We start from the raw sequence: 12,980 nt of genomic DNA, 5'->3' as shown, positions 1-12,980 counted from the left end.
CCATATTGTTTATGGAGGATTTATCGTTTATATAAATAAATGGCTTATACCTTTATTTATGGTAGATACACTTATAAGAGGTAGGTTACATTTCTAATAAGTAGGATACATTTATAGGTTCACTAGAATCAATTTTCCTTTGAATGTCTTGAAGACACTTAAAGTGTAACACAGTGAAGTTCAGCCCAGGCTACCTCGAACTTAGGCTTTTCAAGCCACCTTGAACTTAAGCGAGGCTTTCTAGAAAGGGTTTGCCTAACTGAGCATTCCCCCTGGTGAGTAAGAAGGTGGTTTCAAGGACAGCAACACCTCATAGGCCTTTCCTGGCACAAAGCTGGCCAAGGCCAAGCTTTCCTGGAGCTGGGACGCAGTGCCCAAACCCTGAGTGGTGCACAGGCTCTTGGTGGGATCTAAGTGAAGAATCCGGGCGTGTGACTTTGCTAGGAGGAAAGAGCTGCGAAGTGCAAACCCAGATTGGATAGCGCAAGATCACGGGGGTCTACTTGCTGGACTTACCGTGTGATTTCGACTGAGGGAGATGTCAGTACCATCTTGCAGATAATGAGTTTCTGTGAAACTGCTGGCAATGAGACCTCTGTGGAAAAATAAAAACAACAGGAAAAGATGAGTGTAGCATCATACTGGTATGTTGCTTGTGAGTTTCTAGGCCACAGGGCGGCCGGCATCTGGCCCATCCTCATTTCACAGATGACCCAATGCAGTCCCAAAGGACCTTCCACCTATTCAGGAAGGAGTCAGGAGACCCAGACAGGGGGATCCAGACATGTGCTCGGAACAACATGTGCACACGACACGGGGAGCCCTCACTCTCTTACCTCATTCCTCCCAAACACTCCCAGGCATGTGTATCCCCAGGAACAGAAGCACACATGTGCACACGCAGCGGGAAGGTGCACAGAACACACACTCTTCTGCAAATCACACGTGCAGATTTCCAGCCTGGGGGACTTAACCTGCCTGGCAGCCAGCAGGCTCTCCCATCTAGAATCAATGGCGGCACCACCTGTTGGGAAAATAATGCTGGGTCCACAATACTGCGCCTGCTGATACCTCCTGGGGCGAGAGAAACAGCTATTGATGGGAACATGTCAAAGAAGAGAAGAAGAGTTCAGAGCAACAATGAAATGCTCAAAGCGTTGCTACAGAGGCTGAGGAAAAATGATTTCGGACACACTGAAATATTGAATTTTTAAGATAAATGAAAGGCAGAGAAAAAGCCCTCTTTATCCTAACTAAAATTGTACGTGGTCTGCTAGATCTTCATCGATGAGAGTAAAGCCTGAGTTTCTTTAGGTTTTCAATTATTTAGCGATTTCTTTTGTAATATGCGCTATTTTATTCTTTTTCAACAGAACTGTGACAGATAGTCCCTGTACGCCTCCTGTGTGCGAGGTGCTGTGCTAGCTGTGAGGGTACATTGGTAAATAAGAACACGGTGGCCTGGTGGGTGACAGAGGAGACACCACCCAGCGTGGGAAGGGCTGCCGCAGAGGCAGGCAGTCTCACCGGGTGAACGCAACATGGCAGGGGTGCGGCCGCAGGAGAGTTGGCACAGGAAGCCTGACGCCCTGACGCTGCGGCCGCAGCTGGCCAGACAAAGGAGGCGTGGTAGGACAGGGGAATTCCAGGTGGGGGTCGGCAAGGCCAGGAGACCTGCGGTCTGAAATCCGCCCAGCCGAGCCGGTGCCAGACGGGGAAGGGTCCGTGTACATGGAGCCTGGGTGGTACCTGCTGGGGTGATGAGGATTGAGAACTGTAGTGTGTACTGGACTTTGCAGGAGGTGCGGTGCCTGCCGGCGGGGGGGGGGGGGGCTGTCTCCCTGCCCCCCAGCCTTCAGAAAATGCACTTCGCCCCATTGGTTGTGCTGGGAGTCACTCCACTTCCCGTCCAGAGATAAACCTGGGATCCAAGTGAGCCATTCGGGAACCTTCCCTACAGCATGCCAGAAGCGGGGCCTCTGGGGAGCAGTCTCACCTCCTTGTTCGCAAAACTCCAGCAATCCACTCACTGGGCTTCCCTCAGCCGGGTCCCCTGCTTTCTGAGGATCCTGCCCAGGGGACCAAGCCATCACTCGGCTCTGGCAAAGCAGAGAAAGGGGAAGGCTTTCCAGGTGTGCGGGGACCAACACTGTTTCTCCCCTTCCCCGGTAAAGCCCTGCCCTTGGGTTCAGCCGGCTCGAGTTGGGTTTTGCAACCAGAGCAAACGGGGAAGAGACAAACAGGGAAGAGACAGAAGTCGGAAGCTGTGGACGCAACAGATGAGGAACACTTCCTCACAGTGCGTCTCCCCAGCTTCTCTCACAGCCACGCCCAGAACTGAAAGCAATCTCCCTGTTCCATGTGAATTTTGACATATTTAGGATAGGCCCAGCCTCAATCAGTGAAACCCATAGAGTGGTCTGATTTGTGCTCTACTTACCAGTGAATGTTGGAGAAGTGTGTGCCCAAAACACAAAACAGATGATCTCTCACACTCACTGACAAAGGTACGTGGATCCTTCTGTACGTACCCCCCTACCCCCCACCCCCTACTCTGCACAGATCATGCTGGGCGAGGTTAACCCCCTGCTGCTTTTGGTCTCAATCCTCATCCTCTAAGTATCCCTCCTGTGAGCTGTCAGAGGACCCTCTGGACAGGCTCACTGCCAGGGAGACTGCAGCCCTGCTGGGATGGGCAGCGACAGGTGGGGGAGCTGTGGGAGGCTGGTGGCCTAGACCAGGAGCTGTAGGGGAGGCCGAGGGCATGGGGATAGCAAAGGTCAATGAATCTTTCCAGAGTATAGTTCTGAAGGGAAGCAGAGACATGGGATGTGAAGTCAAGAGGCAGGGGCTTGAGGGGAGAGTGTTATCTAAAGGGATGGGCTGGAGAAATGGGGATGGAGAGGAGGCAGAGCAAAGCCTCGGGAGTCAGGGGGAAGATGCTTAGAGCACAGGCGTGAGTGAGGAGGAGCCCAGCCGGCCTCAGATCGGGCCTGTAGCAGCCTAGTGCTCCTGGTGAGGGAGGGGCTTGGTTGGCTCCAAGTCACAGAGAGAGGAGAAAAAGAAAAACGTAATATAATTCAAGTTATATTATTATTACTTACATTATTTACTGTTTGCTCATCATTTTATTATTCTGCTTACATTGGTTAGTATTTTAGTAATTCCAGATCCCTATTTTGAAGGAACCTAATGCTAAGAGGAGTCACACACATAGGAATTTGCAGAGAGGGGATTTTTAATCCAAAGAGATATAATTTTAAGGCTTTCTAACCGAAAGCTGGTTTGAATGAATGTCCAAGGAGAAGACTCACTTCATGTATGAGAGACATGGAAAATCTGCCAGGAAGGCCAGGAATTGGAGAAGATGAGCTTTTCATAGACAGCAGTCTATGAAACAGTCTTGGGGACCAGAGAGATTTGGGGGTATACCAGCAGAAAGATTAATTGTAAGGTTTTTAAAACGTGACTCCTTACAGTAATACAAAGGCCCATGAACAACTTCTCTCTTTAAAAACCTACTGCTTCATTGCACTACTAGGTATTTATCCAAAGGATACAAATGTACCGATTCAAAGGTGCACCTGTACCCCAGTGATGACAGCAGCAGTGCCCACAATAGCCACACTGTGGCGAGAGACGAATGGATTGAGAAGATGAGGTGTATTACGCCACGGAATATGACTCAGCCATCAAAAAGGATGAAATCTTGCCATTTGCCACGACGTGAATGGAACTAGAGGGCATTGTGCTAAGGGAAATAAGCCAGTCAGAGAAAGACAAATACCATATGATTTCACTCATGTGTGGGATTTAAGAAACAAAACAGAGGAACGTAGAGGAAGGGAAGGAAAAATAAAATAAGATGAAATGGGGGTGGCAAGCCATAAGAGGTGCTGAACTCCAGGGAACAAACTGGGGGCTTGGAGGGGAGATGGGTGGGGGATGGGGTCCCTGGGGGCCGGGCACGAAGGAGGCACGTGATGGAATGAGCCCTGGGTGTCATACACAACTGATGAGTCATTAAATTGTATTCCTGAAACTAATACCATGTTAACTAAATTGAATTTATATAAAGAATTTTTTAAAATGCTACTGCATTTCCTTATTGTCCTGATGTCACTTAAACGGAAATACCACCTCAGTCGTACTCTGAGCTCTGAACTGTGTCACTGCGGTTCCCTTTATTGAAAGAGGGAGAGCTGGCTGCTGAGTCGTGCCCAAGCATGTCCCCTGAAGCTAGGACAGGGATGACCCTCCTTTCTGAGTTTTTTCTCATAGAATCTGGGAAAGAAATGGCCTGGAGCGCCGGTGCAGGGACAGCACCGTGGGTGTTAACCTTCTCAAAGGGAGGGCGGCACACAGAGCAGACGCTCAGGCTCCACAGGCATGGCCGGCGCCCTGAGCTCGGGGGCGGGGGGCGGGACCGGCTCATGCCTCAGTTTCCCATGAGGGACTGGGATAGGAGATGGAGGGCTGCCAGCTGGCATGGCCTCTGGGCCCCTCTGCAATGCTCAAGCCATGGGTCTTTGCTTCCACATGGGGCTCGAGGAACTGGGTGTCCCTGGGCCACACGCTGCACAATCGGACCCATCCCACTCTCTGTGCTGACCTCCTCTCGTCGCCAGACCGTCCACCTCATGCTTCCCTCAGGCTGCGAGGAGCTAAGGGCAGTGATGGGCCAGTCCCGAGCCCACTTTGGGGTCATGCACTCCCCCGCTTAAAGCCAGAAATGCCTCCCCCCACGCCTTCCACGCTCTCCCAAGTTCTCACAACCTTACCCCCCCAACACACCGTGACTGCTTGTGACTCAGTCTACCCCAGGCAATGCTGCTTCCTGGCATGTTCTAGAACATTTCACACCCTCTTCCACTTAGGGCCTTTGTATTTGTCCTGCTCTGTGCCTGAACCATCCTCCACGTGATTTTTCACGGGGCTGGCTCCTTTTCATCGTTCAGGTATTAGTTCAGCGTCTTGCCGGGGGTTCTTTCCTGACCATCTCCCTGGAAGTGGCCTCCATCCTCACCACTCCCCACATCAAAGAACGCCTCTGGTTTCCTTACTTGTCTATGTCCCCCGGTCCAGGCCCTGTGCCAAGCCCTCTATATGCACCTCATTGAATCCTGATAGTGCCTAGTATCTGGCTCTGTGGTTTCGATCCCATTTTTACCCCAATTTAAACAAGGAAACTGAGACACTGGGAGTTTAAGTGACCCACCCAGGAGCACACCTGGTTTTGGTGCGAACCTGCGCTTTTAACCACTATGGGGCACTGTCTTCACAGGCCGCCCTGGAGACGGCGCACGGACCGGCCGCAGGTGCTGGGCTGAGCGCTGGATAAGCGCGTGTCAAAGGGAAAAAGAGACGGACGGCTGGCCGGGCGGGCGAATGACTGGATTTCAGGAGGCTGCTGCAGGCAGTCGTTTTGCCTAGGGCTACCCCCACCCAACCCAGGTGTTTGTGTTTCATGTCTTTCTTAGCGACCGTGACTTCCTGAGGAACCATAGCTAAAACTGAGAATGTGCTCACTCGAGGCTTTCTAAGATGTGTGTCTAATTTAAAAGGGCTAGAAGTCAAAGGTCCCTTGAGAAAACAGAGAGACAGTAGGACGATGGCCATATTGGAAATGCAATAGCAATGGGCCCATTCCCCTTAGATTTCCCCAAGGAGAAAATCCAATTAGATGCATGCTCTGTGTCAGCAAATGAAAACAGAAGGCGAATGCATAATTTCATGAGAATGTTCCTTTTCTCTGGTTGTTAGATGAACTGATCTAACATGGAATTCTGTTCTTCCCTACACCAGAAAATAAAATGCCAGGAGTTGATTTTGGTATTTTCCATACGTTTTGCTATTATAAGTGATTCCTCAATATTCGCATTTAATATGTACTGTGCCGGACATCGGGAATGAGACCGCCCTCAAACTCACCATCTGGTGAAGGACAGACCCAGAGAGTGATGAGAGCTGGGTGATGGGAGATAACGCCCAAAGCACTGGGGGAGCTCCAGGAAAGGCTTCCAACCCAGAAGCCAGCCTGAGGGAGGTGGTACCGCAGGGAAGATGGGGAAGAGGAAATCAAGTCGCGAGAGGGTAGTGACCTGGGAAATGGAGAGGAATGAGGAAGAGACGAGTGGAGATACGGGCAGCCACATTCGCAAGGGCACAGAGAGCACAGGAGGCGCGTGCTAGTGGGGGATGGGCACAGGAAGCGGCTTTGTGGAGTTGCAGGGGCTGGGGTGGAGAGTCTGTAGTAGGGAGACACCTGTGCTCCGAGGGGCAGGCTGGGGACGAATCCTACAAGTTGCAAGTGTTGTTGACTTTATTCCATGCAACGGAGAGCCATTACAAGTGGCTGTGATCTGAGCAGACACAAGCTTTGGAGAAAAAGGTCACTCTGACAGCCATGTACATACCACTGGGGGAAAGCAACAGGGCGCCTGGGGGCTCAGTCAATCAAGCATTCGATTCTTGATTTCAGCTCAGGTCTTGGTCTCGGAGTTGGGAGTTCAAGCCCCACACTGGGCTCCACACTTGGCGTGGGGGAAAAAGAAAGAAAGAAAGAAACAAAGGCAGCAGGAAGCTAGTGTGAGCCATCAAACCAAAGAGCAGACCAAGATATGAGACTTGAGGATGGGAAATTCAGACAAGGGCACAGAATTAGGAACTTGAGTTGACCAGTGAGATGGGTAGTTCATGCAGGAGGGAAAGGAGACAGTGAGGTCTGTCTTGACCATGTCAAGTCATGGTCGTGCATGTCCCCCCAGCAGCTGACTCCCTGAGTCTAAGGTTTAGGAAGTGGTTGGGAGCCAAGATGGAGATGGAAACACCTAGACAGCACATGCTCTGTTGATCGGAGAACGGGTATAATCTTGTATTTTCCAGCCAAGCACTCTACTTTCTGAGTTCAAAGTCTTTGGGTATATCTGGCTAGAAATGATCACTTATGATTTACATTAGAGCACTGTGATATAGTGATCTTATAAAATGTCTTACCTTTCTGAAATGATTTGTATATTGAAAGTTTAAAAATTACCCCAAAATTGCCTTTTTAAGTTAGGATTGAAATGATTCCACTCTAAATTTACTATTATATAATTTAATTCTGTAGTTTGAATAATATGAATTTCAGCAAAATGGCACATTTTATTCCCCAAAGTGTAAGAGAGCAGTAAGAAACACCTGCTTATTTTTATTTCTGGAATCACTTTCTCCGTCCTTCCTCCACTAACATCTCTCCGATGTTCCGCCGGGACTCTGTTAGGGGCCTTTCCTTGCTCAGCTTTGTTTCTCGGTGACTCGTGTTCTCCCACTTTGGGTTGAGCTAAAGGGCAGAAACTATATCCCTAAGCTAGCATAAAGCCTAGCACACCGGAAGTACTTAATAAATAAACGGTGGCAAACACAGAATCATTAGAACAGAGAAGAAACCCATTTGGACAGAATGTGTTTAGACTAATTGGATCAATGAAAAAGAAAAGAAAAATGGCTCTAAATTGTGGTAACTGATCTTGGAGGGGGCCTGGGGTGAGGGACAGTCACACTCACTCCCTTGTTATTTCAAGAACTCTAGATGCCGTCACGTCATCAAGACCAATCCTGACAACTTGTCACCAATTTCAATTTCAGGACCACTTAAATGAGGGAAGAGAATCTAAGAGATTGGCATCAATTATTTAGAACATGAAAAACCCGCTGATGACACGTCAACTTTTTTCTATTATTTCTTTGAAGACTATACATATGGTTTAAGGGTTTAATTATGGTGTGCAGCATAGTCATGCGAAAGCATCACAAGACAGCTCTTGTGTGGGCTGCACTCGCAGGCACCACAGATATTCTGCAGTTAAATCGCACACGCACTTGCGGTCTCTCTAGCAAACCCGTTTGGTATTCATAGCACCCAACTCGGTCTTTTGCTGAAGATTTACTTTGCTACAAGTTATTATTCTGCAAATTACCAAATGATTCATATATAAATTTGGGTAATGGTTTTCTTTCCAAGAATTTGAAAATACAGCTCTGAATACGTTCTTATGAGGAATAAACCATCTGGAGCTTCAACAGGATATAACACGTAATAGAAACCATAATTAAAAACCATGATCAGGATCTTCCCAGTTACTAAAATGAATATCCTTTATTGAAAATGATCTATTCCTCAACCAGAGCTAAGTAAATAGAAAAGATCGAGAGGAAAACCAATATGTACCCAGACTGGATATTTCAGACATGGAAAGAACTCCTTCTAGTCTTCAGTGAAAACCCCACGGTGGCTGGAGTCACGGGACTCCCCATGCTCATAGCCTTGGCTCTTCTGGACTCTTTGGCGGAGAGATCAGACAACTGAATAATTCTTGATAAAGACAGTGCACTGAGGTATGAGGCAAGAGATGGAAAATGAAAACCAAGGAAAAGAATCCAAGACCTGCCACCTTCTGTCTCAGCGCTGCTCGAACGTCCTTCAGAGCCTCGTCCTCGCAAACACTTAGGCTTTTTGTTTTCCTTGTAGGAAAAGTCATCCTGGCAAACAAACGATGCTCTCAGTTCTTGATTTGGGGAGTGAAAGGAAGAAAAGCCCCATCAGCATGGCCATTCATGACTGTCATCTTCACCAGCAGTGCCATCTCCCTGCTGATGTTCGCTCATCAAGCACTTTATGTTGGCAGAGACCCTGTAGTGTAGGGGCTGTTACAACACACAGAAAGGTTAAGGGACTTGTCCAAAGCCACACAGCCACACCAGTGGAGACTGCACTTGGTTCTCTTTGGCTCCAAATTCCCCCTCATCCTAACTATGGTCAACCCTGCTTTGCCAGGAAGAAATCTCAGCACACGATTCTTAAGGTTTGAAAAATAATTTGCTGCTGCAAATCATATTGTATCTTCTCCTGAAATAATTGTTTCCACCCTACAAAATGGGGCTTATGCTGTTTCTCATAGCACTTCATTCAATTTAGCTACAAAATTCAAATTATTTTCGGTTATAATTTTGGTATTTGGGATCCTAACTATTTCTAGCTGTACAACTGTAAGAACAATGAAGCATTTACATCGGATGTTCTTTTGTTATTCTCTATTTGCAAAAATACTCAGAATGATTAAGCAACTTTTTCCCCCTAGAATAATAATAATAAAAAAATCCCTTTCCCCAGCTCTTTCTCATTTAGTTTCACTAACTATAATAAATAAAACTGTTGAGACAGCATTTCAGAAACTGTAAGGGACAATTAAGTTCCTTGCAAAATAATCCTTAATGTACTGCTTCCATTTTGTTACAAATACACAGGCTTTTGGGTCAAATCATGGGGCATTGACTCTGAGGTATGTGATTCCCATCACAGATGACACCATCCACCCACAGAGTGAATGGATTACATGAGCTACCAGGGACGGCTGTAGACTCGGCAGAGACGCGTGCAAGGATGGAGGGAGGCGTGGCTTCCAGGTGAGACACAAGCGCAGGGGAAGGATGAAGGGCACCTGCCGCTGCTGCTCCCCAGCTTCATTCTACTTGGGCTGGAAGAGTTGTCAGGCTACTCTTCTCCTCTATTACGTGGCTACCTGTGGTTCCAGTGGGTCTTTGTTTCTTAAAGATTTATTTATGGGGTGCCCAGATGGCTCAGTGGGTTAAGCCTTTGCCTTTGGCTCAGGTCATAATCCCAGGGTCCTGGGATGGAGCCCTGCTTCGGGCTCTCTGCTCAGCTGGGAGCCTGCTTCCCTCTCTCTCTCTGTCTGCCTCTCTGCCTACTTGTGATCTCTCTCTCTCTGTCTCTCTATCAGATAACTAAGTAAAATCTTTTAAAAAATAGAGATTTATTTACTTATTTTAGAGAGGAGCAGTGGGGGAGGGGAAGGGCAAAGAGAGAGGGAGAGAGAGAATCTCAAGCAGACTCCTCATTGAGCATGGAGCCTGACATGGGGCTCGACCCCAGGACCCCGAGATCGTGACCTGAGACGAAGTCAAGATTTGGATGCTTACTGGGTGAGCGGCTCAGGCGTCCCTCAATGTATTTTGAATGTGGGCTTATTAACTGCTTGGGGTGGTTCTTGATGGGATAGGACTGTCTTCATAGCATGAGATTTATCAAGCTTAATTAACATATTTTTAAAAAAGATTTTATTTATTCATTTGACACAGAGAAAGGAATACAAATAGGCAGAGTGCAGGCTGAAGGAGAGGGAGAAAGAGGCTCCCCTCTGAGCAGAGAGCCAGATGCAGGGCTCGATCCCAGGACCCTGGGATCACAACCCAAGCCAAAAAGCAGACACTTAGCCCACTGAGCCACTTGGGTGCCCCCAGTTTAATTAACCTTTTTTTTTTTTTTTTTTTTTAAGAAAAATAAGGTTGTTAAATAGGAAAAGTTGGAAACCCAGCAAACCATCCATTCTGAAGGTAAATAAAGACACTTAGTCACATTTTTCAGATAAGATTGCAAGAATAGATTTCTTAAGTTAGCTTACATGGTCCCCTTCGAACATTTCTGCCCACACAGGTAAAAAAGCTAATTTTTTTAAAGTTTTAAAATTTTTTCTTCTTTTGAAAACTAAGTTGGTTGTGACAGCAGAAGCAGTAGCTAACATTCGTTTGAACTCCTACTAAGCAAAAGCACTTTAGATGCATTATTTAATTTTTACAACAATCCTAGTGGGCCGATTCCTGTTTTGAGATGAGGAAACTAGGATCATGTAGCGGTTCAGTGACTTGTTCTAGGGTTGCCCAGCTGGAACCGGGCAGACTGTCTGACTTCAGAGCCCAAGATCATATTGCTATGCTTTCATTTGCCTTTACTGGTCATCTTTCTTTCAAGGGACATTCCATTTAATATGCCAATTCCTGACTCTGAAAATAATTGTAGTTTGTTTTGTTAGTTTGTAGTTAGTTTGTTCCGTAGATCCAAACTACAATTCCAAAAAAGGAATTGTAGTTTGGGTCTATTTCCCGTTTACTGCTACAGATTTGAAATGAAAGGAGGAATTAGGGGGAAGTATGAATCAGGGTTCTGTTCACCTCTAGTCTGAAGAATAATTTCCTGTTTTATGTGTACTGGCCTAGGAAAGGTTGTCACTAGTCCATACGGAAAGGTGAAAAGTTCTGTAAGGTAAGTGAATGAAGAATGAAGCCCATTTATATTTTTTTGTTGGTGCTAGACATCATCTGAAAACAGTCGAGGAGGTTTGACACCCGAAATAAAGTCAGTCTTGACTCATGTCCAGATTGCCCATCGTGCCCTATAATGCCAGTGGTATTTATGGCTGCAACTCCCCAAGCATCCACACGGTCTGTGATGGGGCAGGACATGTTCTAACAAGTGGCTCTTTAAATCTTTACTGTGACCATTTCATAAACGTAGAAACTGAGGCTCAGAGGTGTTGAGAAGTTTGTCCAAGGTCACAGGGGGATCGAGTAGACATTGAGTGCGGTTCCTAGATGCTGTCACACCTTATCCTCAGCCTTTGGCCATCACCTGCACATGGAAAAACACGCATGCTTCTATCTCCTCCAGCCCAACAAAAGTCTTGGCGGATGATTTTAAGGAAGGCAGGACCCAATGGAACAACCAAATACGGTGTGCAAGGAGAGGAAAGCCAAGGGAAGTGCCTCCAAGTGCTACAAGGGTTGGGGCGGGTCCTTCTTATTGACTTTGGAGGTCCTGTCTCCTGCCTAGTTCCTGGCTCCCAAAAGGCTTCCAGTCAATATTTGCAGGATGCTTTGGCTAATATATTTTTGAGTAGTACAAATTCAGACCAGGAGACAAATCTACCCTCAAAATACATTGCTGACAGCAGTGTGGTAACAGTGGTTAAGGGCAAACCTGGTTCCACTTCTTTCTTCTTTGTGACCTTGGGGATAACATTTGACCTGTGTTGTATTACAGTTTCCTCCTCTAAAATGGGGATAATAGGACCTACTTCCTAAAGTTCTTGCGAAGACAATATATACTAAATGCTTACACACATGCCTGGCCTAGATTATGTGCTCGATAGATGGGAGCAACTATTAGGATTCGTAAACTCACGAGCTTCTGTCTCACTCTCCCCCGGCTCCCAGATCCAGGTCACCCTCTTCCCGGGCTCAGTCTTCCACAACGGCTCAGACACCACACTCCTATTTTCACTCTTGTTCCGTCCCCATCCCTTTCCACACAACAGCCAGAGTCAAATTTTTAAAACAAAAATCAGATCATGTCATTTTTCCACTTAAAAGCCTATACTCCCTTCTGACAGAGCCTGGAGGGCAGTAGAAATCCTGGAACGTGGCCGGGCCCCGCCTCCCCGTCCCCAGGCCCAGCTCACCTCACTAACGCTCTGGGGCCTTCCTTTGGTTTTTCAAGGCCTCCGCCCTTCTTATCTTGCTCTGGAACATTCTTCCCTCTTTCCCTGCTTGGCCAGCTAATAGTAACCCTCGCCCTGAATGACATTTTCTGGAGCAGCCTTCTCTGCCTGCCCCTTTCCACATCTGGTTCTTCTCGTAGCCCCTCTGGCAGGGACCTGCCCTGTTCCCATAATGCTCACTGCCCTTCCCTGCTAATTGGCTCTATGACTTGCTTGACGTTATGCCTCCTTCATTAGGACAGTGGCCCAACTCTCTGATTCCCTCTGTGTCTTCAGCCTTAGACTAGGGCCTACACCCTAACAGGTATCCAATAAACATTTTTAAAAAGATTTTATTTATTTATCTGAGAAAGAATGAGATGGCAAGAGAGCACGAGCAGGGAGAAGGGGAAAACAGGCTCTTTGCTGAGCAGAAAGGCCGAGCGGGCCCTGATCCCAGAACCCTGGGATCATGACCCGAGCCGAAGGCAGACGCTTGACTGACTAAGCCACCCAGGTGCCTCTCAATAAACATTTTTTGAAGGAACCTAATAATCAAGAATGAGAAAAATACATCAAAGATGTTCATAGACAATAGAGTCATTACCGATTTGCTGGTTTTTTAGGGTGGGAGGCGTGTCTTCCTACCTCCCAAAACAAAACCTA

At 47.3% G+C, this 12,980-nt stretch overlaps 1 protein-coding gene across 2 annotated transcripts in view; it reads right to left on the bottom strand.

Annotated features, from left to right (window-relative positions):
• Positions 1–12,980, bottom strand: part of ADAM12 (ADAM metallopeptidase domain 12) — a 331,503-nt gene that overhangs the window by 126,398 nt on the left and 192,125 nt on the right. For both annotated transcript variants that reach the window (XR_009353215.1, XM_059172861.1), the window contains exon 4: positions 517–595. Coding sequence is in view for 1 of the 2 variants with exons in the window: in XM_059172861.1 (XP_059028844.1) it covers positions 517–595 (79 nt within the window). In the remaining variant the exon portion in view is untranslated. The remainder of the gene's footprint in view (positions 1–516; positions 596–12,980) is intronic.

This window comes from Mustela lutreola, chromosome 4 (genome assembly GCF_030435805.1).
Source record: "Mustela lutreola isolate mMusLut2 chromosome 4, mMusLut2.pri, whole genome shotgun sequence".
NCBI classification, from domain to species: Eukaryota; Metazoa; Chordata; class Mammalia; order Carnivora; family Mustelidae; genus Mustela; species Mustela lutreola.
Note: the sequence above shows the minus strand (reverse complement) of the source record. Positions and strands in the feature narration are given on the sequence as shown.